General features: G+C 36.9%; 1 protein-coding gene across 1 annotated transcript; it reads left to right on the top strand.

The window, feature by feature from the left end:
• The first annotated feature begins 11157 nt into the window (after positions 1 to 11157).
• On the top strand, positions 11158 to 21522 carry LOC113561420. The gene is made up of 3 exons (XM_026968002.1): positions 11158 to 11199; positions 18500 to 18703; positions 18892 to 21522. The coding sequence occupies exons 1-3, from the start codon at positions 11158 to 11160 to the stop codon at positions 21412 to 21414; spliced, it is 2769 nt and encodes a 922-aa protein (XP_026823803.1). The 3' UTR covers positions 21415 to 21522.
• The last annotated feature ends 1845 nt before the right edge of the window (positions 21523 to 23367 follow it).

Below are 23367 nucleotides of genomic sequence, written 5' to 3'. Positions count from 1 at the left end.
GCAAGTTATAGTTTATACAATATTGCGATCAGCTTATATTTATCTATAGCTTTGTATTTATTATTTCATACAATATTTTTGTTTCTAAATTACATAGAAGCCAAAATAGATATAGAAATGAATATTAAAATTGATAGTCATATTTCAGAGTGTTGCAAGTACATTTGGCATATTGTGATCAATATCTTTCTTATATCTGGTTTTCCTGTTTAAAATTTGATGCTGATCCTGGATACGAACCACGCCAAATTATTGGTTACTGTAATACGGTGTCAAATATTAAATCATTTTATTTCTAGTAGCATTAGTAATAGTATATAAGAAGTTATAATTTCACCAACAATACTGCTATAACACGTATGTTATACAGTTTATATTAATAGAGTGGAAATTATAAATCTCACATGCATATGCTCATTACTTTGTGTTTGCTGGGTCGATTACTTATACCTTCATTTTCTTTCAGTCGTATATACTTTTTATTGTTTTATCTGCAGGATGTAACAAACTCTGATGACGCAGTCGTTTCTTTATATCCATCTCGAAGAGGGAGAGGGAAACCATTTGAACAGCACTTGCCTGTAATTTCAGAGTCTACAGAATGTCCCATAAGTTTGATAGATATCCAGAATAAATTTGTTAGAGGTAATTACTATGTATATTGCATTAATAAATTAAATTTAGTAAATAACAACAATCATAAATTTAACAATAGGTAAAGGCAATTAGTCACAAGCACCAAGTAGCGATATGTTAAATTACCGGATACATTGGGAGTGATCGCTTCATCAAAATTCTTTATTTTCCAAAGGTTTGCAATTTTAGTTTAATTTATCAACAATGTTCGGCGAAGGATGTTAACTTTACGCTCCATTATGTGGTAGGAATATATTTTGAGTTGACATACTACTGTACTATCATAGTAGAAATTCGTAATGGAGTCCAAATCTGAAGTGCTTGGCAAGATAGGTGGCGGGACAGGTTGTTACATCAAGTAGAAGAGCGCTGTTGCCCGCTGCACTTTGCGTGCATAGAAAAGAAGATGGCTTAAGTTCGTAGATGAATTCGGTGCGTATTCGTCATATAATGTTAAGAAATTTCTATCAAAAGTTCTGCAGCTTTTCTTTAAATAAGGCATTCAATAATATATTTTTCATGATACAATATATCATGCAACAGCATTGCGATCTATTGTGCAGGCATCATTAGGAAATGATATGTTCGGAGAGGCGTACGGCCGCCATATTGCCGCCACAGGCCTGCAGACAGAAATGCCGGGCTGGCAAATACGTGATTCTGCTGTATATGCAGGATGCATCAGTGTTGCGCGGCGCAGTATTACCGATGAATACGAGGCAGCAGCATAGAGCCGGAGGCGAGGTATATGTTTCGCGCATTCACAAAAGACGATTTTTATCCATCCCATCCAGGCAGCAGCACCTGTTTAGCAATGTACAAAGATAGATCTCACCAGATTCTGCATCATATTTTGCTCAGCTGGCGGACGTTTGGGAATGATACTATTGCCCAATAGAATTTCAGCGCCTTTACCTCATTAAAAGCCGGCGTTTATTCATGAAGACAGTACAAGAGTACGGTGGCCTACCTGCCTCCTTTGAAGGCATTATCTTTGCGGATGTACAGGGCGTAGCAATAAGTTCATAAGTAATTAATATAATATTTCATACTAAAATTATGCATAAGTATTTGCCATCGCACTATTTTGTACACTTAGTATGTACTCAAGCAGCAGCGGCAAAATAGCTGGCCATCTGTTCAAAGAAGAGGAAGCGCCGGAAATGAAATGCAGCTGGAATGACGTAGCCGGCCTGTAATGACAGAAACTCATTCAGAATTAAATGCCATAAAATGCCGCCACGTGATAATAGGATGGTCGCGGTTGATGATTTGGGTACAGAGAAACTATTGACTGTCACCAGCCAAGGAAATAAAGTGCATGGTACGCAGTCATTCCCGCAAAGTCGGGTCATGTCGAGATAAGCATGTTATATTCCCGAAGGTATAAACAAAAGTGTTTAAATACATTGTGTTATTTCGGAATTATATATATTTACTATACACATACTACTACATTATATCCTCCTGACAAGCGATGAACTTAAAATGCATTTTCGTAAACTTAAATTATAAGGAGGGATTTCAAAATAAAACATTTCCTGAAGTATGTCGCAAGCGCTGTTCGTTAGAGATATTGACGGAAGCGCAGAAGTATAGATTTAATATAATCGAAAATATCATTATTTTTGCTTAGCGTCGGGCTGGCTGTATTATTGTATATTTATATAGATTTTGTAACAGAAATATTAATGCCGTTTCACGTGAATACCAGGCCACGCGATTTTCAAAGTCAGTAGATTGCCAAATAGAGCAGCTCGTTGTCTCTACTCTTATATCTCACTACTTTAAAAGTTAATATCTCGTGAAACGGAAGTATTTGTGAGCAGGCTTCCGAGGAAGCCTTTACTTGTTTTGAGGTTCGGAATTCAATTATTTCAAGCTTGGCCATTAACTGGAAGTTCTGGTAATAACATGCAGTGTAGGCTTTTTATTTGTGAATATTTAGAGAAGGTACGCCTTGACACCCATTACGCCGAGTTGCCAACTCGGTGAATATTTTTCTGAATTCGGGCACTTATTACATACCAAATAAGATGCTAGCAACTTATATCCAGACGATGTATTATATTTAGTTGTCACCTGTAACTTTTTATTGGCGTACTATGGTATGGTATGCAAATTAAAATCTACATATACTGAAATACTTTAAGAGTGTCGTCTCTTCCGCTAACTCTGCTGCTATTTACTTGGTCGCTGTTCAGGAACACGGTAATCTCATGATGAATTATTAAGTAGTACTGTGGGAATATTCGCCTGCAATAATCACAGTTCATAATGTCATACACCTCCTTAATCATCGGATCCTCACCCATCTGAACATTATGGAAAATTTTGATGTTATTTAAAAGACAAATGGATTTCAATCAAAAGATTAAAATGGTTTTTATGAAGAATGGGACCATCTTACCCACCGCTCAAAAGGCTATATACAGCCATGACAAATTATTAGTAAACTTACTTATTTAATTAACTCCTCTAATTTATATGAAATAACAACACTACTTTTATAAATATTAACATTATTCTCCAAACAACTGCTACAACCAATATTGGTTGTCCCACCATTGTGTTTATAAACTTTGTCTTCTAGTAAGCTTTGGCAAATTAATGCTTGCACATAGAAGGTAATATCTTCCCATTTTTCAAGGACCGTTTCTTGAGTTTAGTAATGAATTGCAATTTGCGATATGATGGTTATTTCGTTGCCACACACAACGTCCGTAGGCATCAAAGTCAAAATACAAACCGGAATAGTTCAGAGTAGTATTAGCCGGTCTTCTATATGAAAGGAGCATTGAACTGTACCTTAATCTGTTTGAACTTATTCATAATGACAAAGGAAATAACATATAAAGTTTTACACTTATTCAGTTCCGAGATATTTGAAAGAAACAAGGTGTCACATTTGCCCATGTCTGCATAATAGGTGTTTTATATAGGTGTTTAACATAATTGTTAATCTGGCTTATTAGTTACGAATTTGTTAATTGTTGCAATAGCCAAAAGATGGTAACCAGCCGAGGAGATAAGTGAGTTTTTATAATTTTTGATGATTTATGTTAAATGTATACAAATATGGCGTGCTACAGGGTGTTCATAAGGAGGTGCTTTCGTCCAGGTAGATTCGAGTGAATGGTGTCTGTACCTATCTTGCGATTGCAGAAGCGAACGAGTTACACTATTAAAAATCGCTGGATAACCCAGCCCACCACCTGAATGCAAGCGCGCGGCGATGCGATACAGGCTACGATTATTAATGTGGTATTCCCGCTTAGTCCATAAAATGCACTTAACTTCACGAAATGACACTTAAAGCTTTATTTGACCTGCTATAATGCGATGTCATTTGTGAATTTCAATATGTTTTGCACATAAGAACGAATGAATATACATATAAACGGTCGAATAAACTTGAGGACCTATATTTAGGTCGCGCCAACATTGAGTTATATACATACCGGAGCCTTCTTGGCTGGTGGTGTGTCACCAGTTGTCCAGTATTGCGCTTTTATCCTAACGCAAGTCCGTGCTGGCAGAAAGAGATATCCTGAATGATTGTTTTCTATACGTTTAATAAAAGCGGTACTACTGAGAAAGCCAAATCAATCAATGCTTAATCTTTAGAAATATAACGTCTTAAGTCATCGCTTGACAACACAAACGGCGCGGCGGCGTACTCACGAATATCAACAGACGATCGACTCCCGACACACGTCCGGCTAAAGATCGGTGCTTGATTGACGGACACACTAACACCATTTACTGAACATTATGAGAAAAATGATTCACGACTGAATCAGTTACGAAACATCACTGCAAATAGTGGGCGCGATTAAACTTCAATCTGCAGAAGCTCAATGGCTTTAAGCACGACAAAGGCGCCTCTTGTAACTTAGTGGCTTAAACCGAATTGTTTGGCTGAAAAGTCACATTGAAAGCTTTTGTAAACGCGTGCCGAATATAGGGCTCATTATGTCCACCACGTGGTTACTAAAAGGATAGATCGCTTCACAAACTTTATGTGTCACGAGAATACTTTCACCATCGTGCAATAAGAGGTCGCTTCCACCACGGTGTTCCATTCAGCTTTATGGGTTTATGGATAATTCTGCAACTAACACAATTGAAGTGGGACAAATACGGGCACCAGCGAGTATGTCGTGATTCATTTATATCGTTTTTCACAATGGCACACAACGAATCTTCCTGGCTGAAAATGACATATGCATTCTGGTCAAGAATATCAGTACCAAGATTTTGCAAATTTCTTCACGTGCAAGACAGACAAATGCTATAATACCCCAGCTCATTTTGGCAGTTGAAAGTTCGATCAGAGTGTATTTAGTTCCCTTGTATTTAATTTAATAAAATTTGTAACTGGATATTTATGATACCAAATTTGAATCGGGAAAATACATCACGTTATTAAACAGAGAATAATTTAAACAATATTACATCTATATATAAACATTTATCTACTGGTGAATAGTGGTGACCAAGAACATGATCAGGCGAGCAAATATTTGTGATGAACACTTAAATTAGGACAGCAACTTTTCATCATAGTCTAGCAATGAGAAACTTGTTGTGATCCGCTTACCGTGTGTTTTATTATGAAATTTAGTAGTCCATTGTTGGATTTAACAATAGCAGGAGAATAGAAATAAAATTACACAGTGTAAAATATTGGCATAACTATTATAATATACTATATATTGCCCGGTATAAAGAAAAGAGATGTTCAGTGTAGTCCATGCATATATTCATTATCCATATTAATCAAATAAACATTTTGGTGATACTTTTTAGAAAAAGACTCTTTAGCCCATATAGCTTGGAAGTGTCAATAACATTATATAATTTATAGTAAATTCTTCAGATATAAGATAAATATGGGGCTATTTTCGGATAAAGACACCTCACTGATCCATTACAACTTTTCAGCAAGTTGGCTTTATGTTAAAACGGAACCAGCTGTCAGTATTTTTATGATTCGTTTGACTGTACTTAATGAAATGCAAGTAATGAAAAGCTCTTATTATTTTCTGAACGTACAAATAGATAAAATATAGCGTATGATTTGGCCATGTGTGAATACTGTAATTTTCCGTATGAGGTTTTTGTTAAAATATGGTGATAAATATAACCATCATGGGCAAGACAAGTCGAGATTATATTATTGCTCGTTTCTTTACACCTTAGAACTAACTTTGATTTTGCAAAAGTATGTAATTTCAAGCTCTTCCATTCGTTAAAAGTCTTGTATTGTTTGACAATGATTTATTTAGAGACTATACATCTAATGATTCGAAAAACTTAAAATATTTTCTCACATTTTTATTCAGATGGTCTACTTGAAAGAGTCGTCAACCGAGATGGTTAAAGGCTATTTAACTTTTGAAGACTGACAGCCACTATAAAATGTAAGAAAGAATTACGGTATTTGCTGGTACAATGAACGAAAAGTACTACCACAACTGTTCTGATATACCAGGAACGGGTATTACAAGAGACCAATATCGTCTTTTTACGCACTTTATCTGACAAATACTAATTCTCCATAATGTAATTCTGGACAAGGAAGCAACCATTTATTAGCTTATCTAAACAACACAATATAATACTTGGATAATTATTATTTAGTTATGGAGAATTAACAAGTCAATGAACAGAAAGGTGATCAGCATAACATTACAAAAGTTTACAAACTAATGCCAGTACATATGGCACGCGGTGGTGGTGAGACAGCATTAATAGAAGTATATACAAAGTATTAATTTTAGGAATATATGAATTAACCTGATAAATATTTATTAATGAGGAACTAAGATATTTATGCATTATCATCTAGAGAAACGTATGGCAAGAATTTGTAATCGCCCCAACACTAGCTATGGAAGAAAAATAACTTTATCATGGTTAATGGTTTATCCGGAGACAAATGTTCCTTATCGCATATAGGAAGGACCTTATATATTTGCACGAATGGTGACAGCGCCCATAGGTAAGAATCCAGCATCCGTTATTCTCGGTATTCGATGAACAGTTCTGTTGGAAATACAATTTGTCATCGGCAAAACTGCCGGAATAAATGAAGGAGAAATATAGATTATAGAGACTATTAAATATACTTTGCATAAACTAATATCTTCGACGGATTTAGAACATTCTTTGAACGACTTTCGAAAGATCATGGTCCTGATACATACTGACAACTAAGATACTGACATACGTTATAGTTTATACACTACCTGTTAAAAATTAGAGGAAATATCAAATTTTTAAAAAGAAAATTGCCACTGAAGAAAATAATGAAATTTAAATTAAAAGGATTTGCTTGAAACTTCCTGAACGTCGTTATGAGTTTAAATTTCAGACGTTTGGTAATTTTACTACAAAAATCATGAACTGAATAAAATAAGAAATTTTCACTTTGAAGGTTCGTCACGGTCAAAAATTTTGTGAAATTCTCGACTTTGTATTGTAAAGATTGAAGTTTTCAGAAAACGCTTTTTAAAATTTTCTATGACTTTGACATTGTTTTGCCGATTACATAAAATTGGTATTGTTTACTTGATTGCTCACATCCCAAAACATCGCACAGCAATTAAAATGATTCCAAGCTGAAACTTGCCTGCTGAACGGTATACTGTCAAAGTTTTTAAAATATAACGCGTTGTACGGATGAATATACGTAAATGAATGATTTTTCATTGTTATTTTGACTAAAATACCCGGAATGACAAATAAATATCAAAGATGATACTTTTCATGAATTAAAACTTTATTGAAATAGCTATAGATTTTTCATGGTGGGCTACTGTGGTTTTTATGGGACAAACAAGAAATTATCAATTCCGGCATAAATGTTAAGGCACTAATGTTAAAACATTTCAAAGCACTGTTAATCTTATTGTTGCAATAATAAAGTACATTTTCTACCAAAGTTGGTACTGGTAAATCGCTGGCGTTAGTTTTAGAGTAAAGTGTACCAATGGATAGTCACATTTATTTGTTTTAAAAGTGGTTATGGAGGTATCGGTGATTGAGCGGCAAGATGGAGATTAATGCTAAAAGAATTTAATAATGCGTATTTCGCCTCTATTCAAAATGACTTTCAAAATCGATTTCGCATATTGATGCAACGACGGCTGTTTTTAGGGACGCCGCCAAGTTCGGCAAAGAACTGTGACAAGCGAAGCCAATCGATCGTTGGATAGCTTTTGCACCAGGCCAACATATCCCAATGAGTTCGATTGATTCAAATCAACCATTATGAATGCAATAATGTACCGATTTTGATGGTTTCTCAGAAACTGCTGGTGCAACGAGCGGCGTGGTCGCGCTGTCATGCACCTTTCAGGCGGAAACCCGTAATCAATTCACTTTAATTGGTAGAAAGACATACCAGTATCGCGATCATATCGTCTGGTTAATCCGGTGAGAGATATCAGCGAGGTGCCCGAAAATTGAAATATTCCCGCCCATACCATTGAACTACCACAAAGCCCGAACCGGTTCAAGGCAGCTGAATAGCGTTCTCCTGACGTCACCAAACTCGGGTTACCGTCAGCCAAAAGGCAAAATCTAGACTCATCCGCAGTAAACAGTGCTGCGGTTCCATTGCCTAGTCGTCAATAAAAGAATGAGACAATAACGTAGGCGACGAAGATGATGGTAGCATAATCCGCACTGTCGACAGCCGTAATCCCGCTTCACCGATTTCATCGCTGAAGCCAGGATCGGATGCTGTCGACTGCATCATTATTGCCGTACCACGCATACAAAGCGATTCGTGTAATCACATCATTCGACTTGATGAGCCCACGAGAACGGCCTGACCCGCCGTCTCTGGTATGAGCCAAATTTCGAAACCAGGAACAACTGATTAATGACGGACGGATCTATCAACTGGTTGGCACCGCATCGCTGATCAGATCTCCGTAGGAGTCGCCATTGGCGACAATCTGTCTGACAATGACGCATAGCATCGCAAAAGAACAACGACAGAAATGGAAGTAGAGAAAACAGAATATTAAAGAAAGAAGAAACAAAATAAGAGAATAAGTAAAACCTTAACTACGATATATCAGACAGTATCAAAATCGCCACAGAATAACCGGAACAGCTCAGTATGGCCATGTGTATGTAAGCATAAGCACATGTGAGTACAAAGGCATGGTCTGGCAGCGAAGGAACTCTTTCACTTACGAGAAACGTTCATGTCTGTCGCCGCCTAGTGGCAAGACATTCAATTAGTTGCGTAATCCGTGAGCGCCACATATCGCGCGGCATTTACACACGCGCGCGCACTCAATAATATCGCGCGCGCGCAATGGCACACACACACACACAAAACGAAGTAACCGTTCACCTCCATGTAAGCCGCTTTGATAAACTACGCCATGATTCACAAATTTTTCAACTTTGGTAGAAAAGTGTGTGTTTTGTTATTGCTGACTTAATAAAGATTAATATAGTGCCAGAAATCAATTTAACATTTAATTAACATTATTTTCCATTTACTACCAAATTGTAATTTCTTAGTTTTAATCATAAACCAGTGGCCACGCGAAAATTCCAGAAGACTGGTAAATTTTGGTCAAATTCATGGTATTGAAAGTATAAAACAAAGAACAATTTTGCTTGTCACTTGAAAGATTTGTTTTAAGGTCAAAATAACAAAGTGAAAATCATCTATTTTACGTTATATCATCCATTTTCAGTATATGGTTACATGTTTTCGAAAACTTTGGGTAAGTACACCACAGAGCAAAGTTTCAGCTTTAAGACCGTTTAAACACAGTATTATTTTACTGAGTTATGAGCACCAGCAAACAATGCCAGTTCTGGTGTAACTGGCAATAACTCAGTAACAAAGTCGTAGAAAATTCTTAAAAGCATTAGAGAAAACTTCAATCTTACAGCCACACAAAGTCGAGTAATTTTCGCAATTTTTGATACGTATAACTTTCAAAGTGAAAAGGAAATTTATTTTACCTTAGTTCGGTAAGCTGTAGGTAAAATTACTAAACGTCATGAAATTTAAACTCATATAACCGTTCGAAAGTAGAAGTTTCTGCTTTAAAATCTTTTAAATTTAAATTGTCTTATTTTGTCAGTTACAGCTGCTTGAAGTTTGCCTATTTTAAAAAGTTTGGTGTTCCTTCAATTTTGGGTGGGAGTAGCATTAGGATCAATATTTTATACATAGCTTCATATTTATTATTTCTTATTAATGTTGAAGATGGTTTCAATTTACAGGAGTTTAAAATAACCAAACATGCATATTAAAATTCGCTGATAGCTACATTTATGTTGCAAGAAGACTGGTACAGACCAGTATCTTTCATCTGATCCTGATCCTGATTCACTCTGATTCTGATATTCTGTTGATGGCGACGAAGATTCAACGTATACATATTATTAAATGTAGCTTCAACAGTTAAACTTAATTTTTATTCCAATCTATTATACCTTTCTAAATTTATTTTCTTTAATCGAGAGTACACATTTATTATTTATTGCAGTAATGTAACAAACTCTATTTATTTAACAGTATTTGTATCAACTGGAGGCGGTGGAGCCATTCTGAATCACAATAACTGGCTAAGAATTACTGAAATTATGTTAGAATGTTCTATTTTGATCGGGTATGCTAATAAATTGTAGGTAATGTTCATGGTATTATATCAAATCTACTGTTGAGAAAATTCATAAAATTGACCATGGGTATAATTTGGTCACAAACATGCATAGTATAGATATGTTTCACGATATGTTTATTGATGAAAGAGTAATGTTTCTAATTTTAAACATTTTTGTCGAAATTTTTGTAATCTGCTTAATTTAATACGTCATTTAGCTAATGATAAGTTTGTTAGAAGATTATATGGAAATGGTATATACGATTATATCATTATCATAGAAGATGGCAAAGATTGACGACCAAGAAGGTCAGCTTAGTGGATAAGGTTTCAAGCATCTGGTAAAGAATACTTGTTTTATTACCGCCAGTCTGTTTATAAGGAGAGGTAGACAAAAGATGCATTTAAGTTCAGACACCAAAGGTATCTCATTGTTATAACTAAAGAAATGAAATTCAGAATTTTTCTTTTTCGAAGATAATAACCATTAATATATTTTTATGAATATCTACATAACAACAAAGAATACTAGGATCCATTGTATATATGATTTTATTTAGTTTACATAAAACTTTCAATACAATTATTGGTTTTGAGATAAGCGTACTACTTATATTGTTCAAATAATGACGAAAGAAATGTTCCTAATAATAAATAATCTGCCGGTTTCCACATGGTGTGATGAATCTATTGTTATGCGTGGGTGAAGACATGATTTAATTACGATATAAAATAAGCAAGATATTTTATATGAGGTATGTCCGTTTCATAACCATTGTGTGTTGGTTACAAGATTAATACGGCGTGCAAACAAGGAACTATTCAGCATAATTATATTCTTACGTACATTGTCATATGGACATTAGACAGCATGGTCTTGCGTAAGATAATGGAGAAGCAAGAAGGCCCAACTGTATAAAAATACAGCAAAGATAGATTCCAATCATGATTCTGCATTATATTTCGCGAAGTTATGACGCAGACGATATTTAGTAGAGACGGTGGTACCCTATCTCATTAAAATAAGGTTATTTATTTATAGGACACAGGAGCACCTGTTATTCCAATTTGTCCCTTGAAAAATCATCTTTATAGGTTGTGTTGTATATGCAATTATAAAGGTTTACTATATAGCATTTTACTATTTTGTACTTAGTCCTGTTAAAGCAAGCAAATAATATTTTGTGTTATACACGTTAAGAAGAGGATAAATGAAAATGTTCGCGGTGTTGGAATGATTTTAGAAATGTAATTGTACAAATGTCGCGGTATAATATACTTGCTCGTGATAATAGATGACAGGATTGAAGATTTAGAACTGAGAGCTAAGAATCAATCTGTATGGTACTTAGTTTTCGGAACAGCGAATACAATTTAGCCTGAAGGTAAACAACTATACAATTGCATTGTGTTAATTGAATTATACATATTTACTATATACACATATATAATTACTATATACAGGATTCCCTAAGAAACGGTCAAACTTAAAGTAGGATTTTCTTAAACTTTAAATTATGATATATAGACTTGCAATAAAACATTTCCTGAAGTTGCTCGCAAGCGCTTTGTCTGCAGATATTGACTTTGTTAATGCAGAAGTATAGATTAAATACTGTCGAATTGCATTCAGGTTTAGTTTATATCATTGACAGGCATTACTTAAATCATAAAAGTCACCCATAACAGCAAATATAATTGTTAAATTGTTTAATACTTTTGTGGGATAAACAAATACACGCGTTTATGTATTCGATTTAGAATATGCCATTTATATTATATAGATAGTATATTATAGGTATTATTTGCCAGGAAGATATTTTGGTCACAGTATCACGTCACGCACTTCAAATGAAGATTGCCAAATAAGATATTTACACTAATATTTTTGACGATTGAGGAAACCGGTTTAGTATGGGAAAAGCCACGACATGGAGTTTATGACCACGCCAGAAATTTAGCGCGGGACAGTTATCATATTGCAGCAGTTCAACCAAAATCCATCGCAATAAGGTACAGTTCTGCGAAATTATCCACAACAGGTGGTATGGATAACAGACCTGGCACACCGAAGTGACGCGACATTATGCAGGTGATGGTAGTCCACCGATGTCAGTGCTTGCGAAAAGCTGCGTCACGATATCGCATTGCCGCATCGAACGCGCTCGCGCTGAATTGCCGGAGGCTATACCGCATCATCACGAAAACATTTGGAAATATTTCGTGTTATCATCTGGTTGTGATGAAAAGACCAAGCAACATTGCAAAATGTTTCGCAACAGTTATAGACAACCTGAATAGCAAAATGTCCGCGACACTTGCATTCAAACCCATAGAAAGCGTTGCTGAAAGGTATATCAATCTGCAACCTTTCGAAATATTGCCGAAAGATTATTAAATAGCTGAAATCTTTTTGATATATTACTAAAGGTTAATTGAAATAATTTTAAACTTTCCGGCGATGTTGCACACAAATTAAAGTTCTTATTAAAATAATTGAAATACTAGAATTATATTTAAATTTATTATATATATTCAGAAGATTGCAATACTAAAGTTATATATCAAAAATATATATAAATGTTTATTATTTTATTGTACGTTTTGATGCATTATTTGCAATCTAATTAATATAATAACAGGATTTGAAATAGGTTTAATGAAAAATACATAATATATATAAGATGTATATAGATATGCGGTATATATCTATATATGGGTATATAGATATACACATATTGATATTGAAGCGGCGCACGAAACGCGAAAGCGTTTCACGATAAATGCGAAACAGCAATACGTGTTCGAACGAAGTGCCATCAGCGAATATTAATGTGTTCGCTTTAAAAAGAAAAATCAATCGGCTTGATCTCGGTTCGTTCCACTGATTTTAACGATACAAGATAAAGGGCGACAACGGGTTAATTGCAATCAGTTGTAAACTGATATTCCTCGCGTTTGTTTCGTCGTAATCGTATTTCTATCGCACCATCACCAGGGAGAGAAAATGAACGAAATCCTCTTATTTTTCATTTGGAATTACTCGCTTTAATAGCGATGAAATGATAACCATAAAATGTTTAACATCAGATATAAAAAAAGAATGTTCTCGTAAAAAAACGAAAAGATATATTAAATACTGGCTTTTGTCGTAAAAAGAGATCTTGCAGTGAAGCTAACTTTTCGTGTGACTGTCAGGCTTGCCCGCGGGGAGTTACTTCGGCTCTCGGTATTACGGCAGCGGTCTGTTAGCGATAATTTACATGGGATATTGGCGTGATCTAATTCGGGCGCGCGCTCTGGCAGCCGATGGATGGACGGCCGTGTCACGTTCGATTATATCCAGAAGGACCGCGCTTCGTAACTGTGAGCTTGCCTTAAATGAAGTAGTGGTTAACGCGAGCCGTCGATCAAGATTACCTGGTCTAGACACGATCTCTACAGTGGCATTTCCAATGACCCTCGTCGCAAAATCATATTACGAGAGAAATTATATTATGGCAAAATTAAAGCTTAAAACTGCAAAATCAAAGATCTCAAAAAATGGTTCTCGCATTAAATGTGGTTAAAAACTTTACGATGCAAAATTTCCTTAATTTTTTGTTAATAATAAAAAAGTATGGTAATATTATAAATTGATAATGTATAATGATATTTTGTCAGAAATAAATATTATAAAAAGATTAAATTAATGCAGTTTATGAATAAATACAAAATATAATTCTAAAAGAAGTAGCTCTTGTTTATGCAAAGAGCATTTTGCCAAATAATTGTCTGCAACAATTTACAGACATGTCAAAGGAACAAGTATCGATTATAATGCAAACTCGGAAGAATTACGAAATAATGTGCTTCATTTTCCGACTTTGCGACATTTGCTTCACCTGAGAAACGCTGTAATGGCCATTCTGGTTTTTTGCCAGCGATATGAATTAACACTCGACCGACCACCGTTTATCGTCGACTGTGTGAATCATCGAGATGTTTCGTGAGAAATGTAAACGCGGCAATTATTCCGCCACGCCAAATAATCCGACGCTGATTCGTACTGTTAAATCGGGCAGAGATACAACTCGGAACGCTTACATATGACTGGACAACGATATTTTTACTTCTTCGATATCCAACATTATCAGAGTTTACGAATAGCATTACTCGTACAATATAGAATAGCAATATTCCCAAATATTCAAAAATATTGATCCTTTGTAACATCTACTATTTGTAAAACATGAAGAACACGATAATGATTTAAATGACATCTCCATGTAATGATTTAAATAACATCTCCATGTAACATGATCAATCTAACGATACGTTTTCAATATTAAATAATGTGTCAATATTGAAAAAACAATATTAAATCATTGTCGGAATTATTACTATCACAAAATACTATTAATTGTTGAATATTGAAAATAAATAATTTAGTAATAAGTCTAAAAATAAAAATAAAGATTCTTATTCTCATTATTCTCACTTGCTCTCACTCTCTCTTTCTTCTTTACGTCATATTCCTACATGCCATTATGATGGTGAGAAATTCGAGATTCCAGCAACGCGCTTCATCTCATTCGCCTATGCCTTGGCTCGCCGGTAGACTCGATCATACGAATCGCGGCATGTAAACACACGCGCGAAATTTTCTGCGAGATCAATCGGACGCCTACGGCCGCGCGCCGTAGGATTTCTCGTATTCGCGAAGATCGTCTCGCTTCAAAGTTACACAGTCGCAGAGCCGGCACCAAGAGTGAAAAGCGAACCCGGGGAATATTTTCCCCGTGTTCGTTTGCACTCGTTCTCGTCGACCGGGACGCAATTTCCACTTTTCAAAGAGCCAGAAGAAATTCCAGCCTGCTGATAGGAACGGCGAAACCAAATATGTATTTCGCAGCTGCTTTGATCACCTTCGCGGCGAAAACGCCCACAGTAAACGAAAGGAGACCAACGAAGTCGACGAAAAACACGAAGTCCGCTCGTATACGCACTCGCTCTCTTTTTCCCAGCTTCATGTATTTTCTGTTTCTCGTCATCTTTGTATTTTTTTTTCCTTCAAAAATGCAAACCTGCGAGAGTTTATATATGCAGATACACTGTTTGTATACTTCCCCTTTCGAAAAACTGCGCGACTCAAATACAAAGTACTGTTCGTTCTTTTTAACTGCCAGGATTAATTAATGTTGGTCGTCCGTTAGAAATACTGGACTGTCACTTTTTTCGAAGACACCGAAAGCTCTTATTCAACGCGAATAAGGACGGACACGATGTCGACAGTACCGAGTGATTAAACTCTCCCGGCATGTGTTTGAGCAGGAATAATTAAAACTCCCTTTCCTTGCGAGCAAAAAGTGAAGCGTACTTTAATAAATGATATGACATAAAGAGACGATAAAATATGCGCGCTAGACGGAAGATATTTCCGTTGGAACAGTAGTGAACAAGTAGATACCTCGAGAATGCTGTAAATCAAATGGTGAAACAATGTTTCATACTCGATGCTAAAAACGGTTGTCCTATTCTTATTAAACATTAATATCAAATGTGATTGTCATGTTAAATTAGTAAACTTTTAAGTAAAGTATAATTATACATTTAATATTGAATGCGTTATTTAATACATAATAATTCTTCGAATCCCACTTTTAATCAGAGAATTTAATATATTTATTATAATTTAATATATTTAATATATTTATTCAAAATTTAAAATAATTAAACTTTTGCCGTTTTCTCGCATACATAAACTTCGCATCAGTCCAATACAAAAATTAAAATAATATAACATCTCATAGTTGAGCATATTATAATAAAAGTTATAATACTAAAAAAAATTAAAAAAGAGCATATTATAATAAAAATTTATGCTGGAACATATATGCACCGATGGTCCTATATAAAACTCGAACTGTCACGATCGTCTCGTTGTCAAAAATAAAATGGACATAGCCTACATGAGAGTATTTTCAGTGAGCCATATCTCGTCGCTGCTCGCGAATATTCAGCTTGATGCTTGATTGAAGGGTATTCTACGCGAGGCTAAAAATATCCGTGTATTCACGCCGATGAACTTACCTACCAGAATAAAATATCGTGATGTTATTTTGATATAAGATCTGTAAAGTTACTCGCGCGTATACTTGATGTCAAATGCGTATCTGTAATATTACTATTTTTTCGAACAATGCATTTGCAGGACGTCCCAATGTTACCGGAATTTATTTTAGAAGCAGATTTTTTCACAATTTTGCGATAACAAAATTTTCTAAAGCAGAATAATAATAAAAATATATTTCGCAAATAAGATTTTATTTAGAGAAAATTTATTCACAGATGTTATATTTAAAATTGGAAATTGAGTATTTTAATTAAGAAATGTTTTATAAAAAAAATCAATAATTCCTAAATAACGTTTACTCGTAGATCGGTGCAAATCAAATCGCAAAACCAGTACATTCGAATAGCAGTGAATGATTTTTATATTCCAATGATAAACAAATGAAAAATCAATGGTCGATTGTACGTAAACAAATACCGTTTTCAAACGGTGCTCAGGTAAAAGATAAATGGTCCAAGTTTTAATAGCATCCAAATAGCTGTCGGTGTTCACAGGAAAAATCCGAATTTATGTATATATGTCCGTGTGCATGTATGTGTGAACTTCCGGAAGGATTTAATTTATTTAAATTTCAGACTGGTAAGCCAGGTTTTAATCCTGATTTACCACATGGCTGTTCTTGTTACGCGCACATGCGCACTTACCCGCTAGGCTTAAAGAGAACTGTTATCACGTGTATGCCCATACGTGACTTTTATGCATACATGGCTGTCGCGTAAAGGCGATAAGCCATACAAAATATTCCATAGGATGGAAAAAGTTGATTAGAAAAATGCTGAATACGCTTTCGCAAAAGCTTTTTCATTTATGCAATCGTCATCAACTTTACACGCGTAGATTTCTAGACAGAATCTTAGATTATGATACATAATAGAAGATGCGCATGTATGCAACTATCATAAATATTAACTTTTGTATGGCATTAAGAGGAAAAAAGATACACATAAAACTAGTCGCTAATATATCGAAAATAATGTTACTGACATTTTAAATAACTTGTTATGTGGAAGACAAGTCTATAATTTTTTATTCTTAATTTTCCCTATTTTTCGATAGCTAACTAATATTTAACTGACATTTAAGTTAGTTGGACTCGGAGGAGAAAGAAGCGTTACGCATATGCATCATGAGTAATAAAAAGCTTATAACGGTATAGATCGCTGAATTATCTGAAAACTTCCGCAATCGGGTCGTAGTTCAAGCGCCAAGAAAACACGCTTCAAGCATAAACCCATTAATCATCGAAGTGGAAGGAGGCACCGATGACTGATGAGATACTTAACTTAACTCGCATCTAGGTAGGTCGAAGATCACTAGCGCTCAAAAAGAAGAACCGATCGATTCCCTTTCCTGCAACAGCGCGTGCACCCGCATACATCATCCAAGTTGAGTGATTTTAGACACTTGCATACTGTATAAGTATAGTACAGAGGAGAAGGTAGGATTATGCTAAAACCAGTAAAAAATTTGATATCGAGAAGCGTTTCCAATTTAGAATTTTCTCAGAAAAATATAAAAATTTACTAGAGTATCTAGATAACTTTTATCTACGCCACTGAAATAGATATACATTTTAAATATAATCGCCATAAACATGTGATTTCTCTCATAAAGCTTTAAATTTATATACACATAAACTTTATAATATTAAACATTCATTTGCATTTAAAATTGAAGACTGACAGATTTAATGATTATTTTCTATTTCTACCTTTGCTGCTATATATGAAACATTATCGATGCTTCTGTCGCTAAATCAAATATTGGAAATTGGATGCACTTTCCCAGGAAAGGATTTAACACGAACAACGAAGTTTATTCATCTCGCTTTCTCTCTCTCCGCGAAGTTAAGTAATTGGAAGACCCAGCTCTGGTAATTTATCACCGACTCTTTGACGCACGAAAGGGCGAAGAGGAGGCTAGCTCCTCAGGCAGAGATTGTTGCCGCGTTGACCAATGATCGATCGTTCCGATAGATGCAACGCGTATTGCGAGCAGCCGTATGTTGCTGGCCCCCGCATCGGATGGTGATTAAGTGATTTCCGCGAGAAAAATCGCGAGACGAATCTACCGCGACGTCGGCCTAACCCTTCAATAGAGGAGTAACTCCCTTGGCGGTCCCTTAAAGTGGCACCGAGTCATTTTAGTATATATCGTGATTTCAGGCCAGAACGACATCAAGAAACTGCGGAGAGAAAACGAGCAATTACGTAGGGAAATATGGAGCCTCAGGGATGAGTACGACAAGCTGGAAGACATTCTGAAGAAACAGCAGAATCGCAGCGAAAGCGAAGAATACGAGGTAAGCGGATTCTCAATTTCACGTAAATAAATCACAAAGGACAATCATTAATGAGTAACAAACTAGTGACTAACAAAGGATCTCTTTCTCCTATATCTCTTATAAAGGACGAGGCAGTCTATATGCATAATAACTGTCATAATTTATAATAAACAAGAATTTAACATATTGCAACTTATGATCTGCAGGATCGCTCCGAGGAGGATGACGGCCCGCAGTCAGACTTCTCCTGCGAGGAGGAGTACGAGGAAGAATACGAGAATAATGAGAGGACCGCCGAGGACTTCAAGGAGGAGCAGCTAGAGAACGCAGAGAATCAGAAGATCTCCTCCGAGAAGATGAGCAGCAGTCTGCATCGACTTCACGTGGAGTTCGACGATCTGTCGGTCGTTGATGAGGAGGAGGAGTTGAAGAAGGATAAGGAGAAGAAGGAGACGACCCCGTCGGAGGACGGCCAGAAGAACGAGGCTGTCCGACATCCACCCCCGCCGATCCTCGGCCCACGGCAGCTGCACGATAACATCCCGTTTTATCCGGCCACGTACGAACCGACGAGTGGTTTCAGCGGAACCAGTTATTACACCGAGTGCCCGTTTGAGTTCCCGAGTACGGTCGATTTAATGTTACCCGCGGATACGTCCGCGTTATTGGCTTCGCCCTGCCCGGGATTACAGCCCGATCCATTGATCCCGCTGACCGGCTTGGATGCCGATCTGGATCGAGTGGCCGATCCGATGCTACCTCAGATTCACGTCCCGCCTGTTGGTTGGCAGAACGACGTAGTTTCTCAGAAACAATTGCCAGCGGTCTACACAGCTACGAGCATCGCTCCCGTTGTTGCGTCAACGGGAATGCAAATGATGACGGGGAGTCCGATGCTCTCCGATGCTTTCAGCTTTTCGGGTAGGATAAACGCAAGCACGAGACAACCCACGAAATTCCAGGATGCGTTCGCTATGCAAGGTTCGCGAACGCAGCTGTCGAGTTCCGAGGAAGCGCTCGGTAGGAACGTCTGGAGGTTACCTGTAGACTCCACTGACAGAAAAAGGACGAGGATGGTTAATGGCATAAGGGATGCGCATCCACGAATCGAGGATCGCAATGTCGAAGAGACCACCGCGGCGTTTACCGCACCCGAAAGACGGAAACATTTCTTCGCGCCGCTTCCTTGCAAGCTGAAGAAACAGGAGGAGGAATCGCCAACCGCCAGCATGAGTTACTTCGGAACCGGGACGAGTTCGAGTAGCAGCAAGACCGCTTCCACGGTGATTTCCAGAACCAATCCCTTCTTAGGGCAAAAAGGTTCGGCGGATATTTACGTGAACGGCGCGATACCCTCCGAAGACGATGACGCTCCGAAGAACAATAGTGAATCACGGACATTCCTGAGCACCGATAATCTGCTGCTCACGGGCAGCAGAAGTGCGCCAAGTGGTCAATTGATGAAATCAGTATCTTGTCAGGATCTCTCAAGTGAATCTCAGGGGATGGCTCAACAACTGAAGCATCTCAATCACGTCGAATCTCAGTTGCTTACGAAAAGTGACAATACTCTGGACAATATAACGAACGATTCCTCCGGCAGGCCGTATAAGAGTCACTTAAACGTGACACTGAAGATACCGCGACCTGAGCAAGCGCCGAGTCCGGAAGCGCCGGAAGTTCCGAACTTACCGTCGATAGACTACCGCCTCTTCAGGAATCCGTTCTTAAGGAATTTCGATAAAATCTGTCCCAACTATCAGATAGAAACAAAACCTCCTACCGCCACGACGCCGCTCTCAATTCGAGTGAACGATGACGGTCTCGGTTACCAATATCGTATGCCGACTTATGGCCGAGGCGTTCACTTCGGCGAGAGATTTCGAACGGCACAAAACCGATTGCTGATACCCAGCGATCAACTGCTGAACGGCAAGCAGGATGTTCAAGTGACCTCTTTCGAGAGACCAAGTCCTTGCACCCTGATACCTTCCGCCACGTCTTACGATTTGACGACTCTGAGAAGATTAAACGCAAGTCGATATCTGCAGAGTCAAAATTTATATCAAAACGTTCCCTTTATGTCGCGAGGACCGGGTCAATTCTATCCACAAAGGGATGGAATGATGTACTACGATGGCGTCGCGACGAAGGTGCAAGCGCAAACGCAAACGTCGATCGACGGCGACTCGCATCACGAGGACGAGGAAGCGATCGGCACGCCGAACTCGCCGAATGGACAACGGCGGAAAAAAGGTGTAAAGAGAGACAAGGCCCCGGTCAAGGATCAAAGGCCGTTATCACCGGCGGCGCAAAGAAGACTGAGAAAACAGAGCAGCGTCACGTCGACGGATACACCTGATTCGCCAAGGAAAACAAAGAAGAACCCGAGGAGATTGAGCACGACTATTTCTGACGGGCAAGAGGACAAGAACGAAAGCAGATCGTCATCTTCGGGACAGGATTCACCGCGCAAGGATCAGAATCGAAGGGTATCCGTCTGCATAAATCCCAAGAGACGTTCATCTCAGACGTCTCTCAAGACTTCGAGAAGTGGCAGCGTGGACGTATCTAAGGACAAGTACACGGACGGTGCCGCGCTGAACTCGGAACGTGAGAGAACAAACTCGATCAGCAGTCGGGAAACCACCAGCGCGAAAGGTCGCAAGACCAGTACCAGTAGTGGTAATGTGCCCTGGTGCGCGTGTTGGGGGAACGGTTGCATTTAATTACGATTGCATATTCCGTCAGAGGCATAACTGGCAAAACAGGCAGATAGATGCAAGTGTTGGTTGATGTTACTGTCAAAGTGGAGATATTAACAGCAATTAGAAAAAGAGAATATTTTTTGCATGGAGAATTAACCGCTCCAAATAAGTGTGTAAATCAGTTGTTAAATAATACTACTTATTTTTATGTGATCAACGATTGTTTTTCGTTTAAAATTATTTCAAAATTTAAAAAGAAAAAGATATAAATAATGTTTCACACAGTAATTGTTATTATTGTTATTATGGCTGTATTTTCATATTACTCTTGTAAAATAATATAAATTGTACATTGCTAATTTCGAGAATTAATATTTGATTATTCCGAAATTGAAGCGTACACTCTCTGTGTGATTAGCGATTCAGCTCTTTGAAAGGATTAGTGTACCAGGTGTGTAGTGACCTATTTATGTAATTGGTCTCACCTGGATGCTGTTCGGCGCTTTGATCTCATCTCACGAAACGTTCAAAGGTATCGCTAACGCGAACGCGGTCGCCCTTATTTATTTAAGACAGCTGCGATTTGTGTCAACAGCGAGAGATTCTTGCTACTTTCTGGCTCTCGGCCGGGAGAGGGCCAGGTCGACTGAATAATTCGAAGGGCAAATACCAAAGGGAAATGCTGATGGGCCGCGGAATGAATTCAGGAAGGAAGACCTTTACCCCTCTGTCGCTGGTGTAAGGGAATCGCTACTGTAGCCGGTAACACAGGTCGTAAAACAAGCACAGACAGCGGCAGTACTATGGTAGTACTCTAACGCATACCCGCTGTCGCTGAAGTGACAGTTGTATCTAAACTAGTTCTGCCAAGAGACCACGAAGATGAGCCTGCATCCGCTCTTAAGGCAAATTTGCTAGTTTCTCTTGTCCTAAACACATGCACGCGAACCACGGTATCTTCTTCTTGAATTGCGTCCTCGAATTATGTTTCCTAACAGCGTGCAATAATCCACGACAATATGCAAGTTTTCCAAACAAAAGTCTGAATTTTCTAAAATTTTAGATATTTTTAGATATATTTATGTTGCTATTATTTTGTATAAATAAATTAGATTCGACCTAATGCACTGTGTTTATTAAAATTAATATATATATTAGTCGTTAATCATAAATTTTAGTTGCAGCATTAAATAGAAAATTTAAATGTTATATATATGTAAAATACCTATTGCATAGTCATTAATTTATTGTCATTTTGATGTTATAATTTATGTTATAAAGAGTGATAAAAAAATTGTCAATGTTTAGTAGTATTTATTATTAATAAGTATTTTGCGCATTTATACAAACTAACTTTTAAAACGAAAACTAACGAGATAACAGATGTACATGTAATATAAGAATTGGTATTGCATTTGATATAAAATATTTGTACATTTTGGCAATTAATTTAAATGTGCAAATGTAGTTATGCCATTTAGAATTATGTAGTTTATAATACTATATCTAGAAATATAAATGCTAGTTCCATAAAAAATTTGAAACAATTCTTATAAAATATTTTGGTAAGATGTGACATTGTACTTTTATACTTTACAATCTAAAATATACAATATCAATGTTCTTCATTTGCTATATTATTATTCTGTACATCTCAAGAACTAGTTCAAAAGATTAGTTCCATAAAAGATTTGAAACAATTCTTATAAAACATTTTGGTAAGATGTGATATTGTACTTTTATACTTTACAATCTAAAATATACAGTATCAATGTTCTTCATGTGGTATATTATTATTCTATACACCTCAAGAACGATCTGGTAATAATATTCTAGGTTAGCCTCACATTACGTCCCTGTGAATCATCGATTATTCGGTTATATGAAATTTATTAATGGCCCAAGGGGTATAAGAGAAACTTAGCGGCAAAGTTCGGGACTATCCCTTCGCGGAAACTTCTCCGCGCAGTTATT

Source organism: Ooceraea biroi, chromosome 2, assembly GCF_003672135.1.
Source record: "Ooceraea biroi isolate clonal line C1 chromosome 2, Obir_v5.4, whole genome shotgun sequence".
Classification (NCBI taxonomy): Eukaryota; Metazoa; Arthropoda; class Insecta; order Hymenoptera; family Formicidae; genus Ooceraea; species Ooceraea biroi.
The sequence above is the reverse complement of the archived record's forward strand: the minus strand, read 5'-3'. Positions and strand labels throughout refer to the sequence as shown.

Bases quoted from the DNA above. Each gene is read 5' to 3' on its own strand.
- LOC113561420 (XM_026968002.1), top strand. From the start codon at position 11,158: ATGGTCTTGCGTAAGATAATGGAGAAGCAAGAAGGCCCAACT. The intron at 11,200-18,499 runs GTATAAAAATAC...ACCCTTCAATAG, and splicing joins AGAAGCAAGAAGGCCCAACT to AGGAGTAACTCCCTTGGCGG. The intron at 18,704-18,891 runs GTAAGCGGATTC...TATGATCTGCAG, and splicing joins GCGAAAGCGAAGAATACGAG to GATCGCTCCGAGGAGGATGA.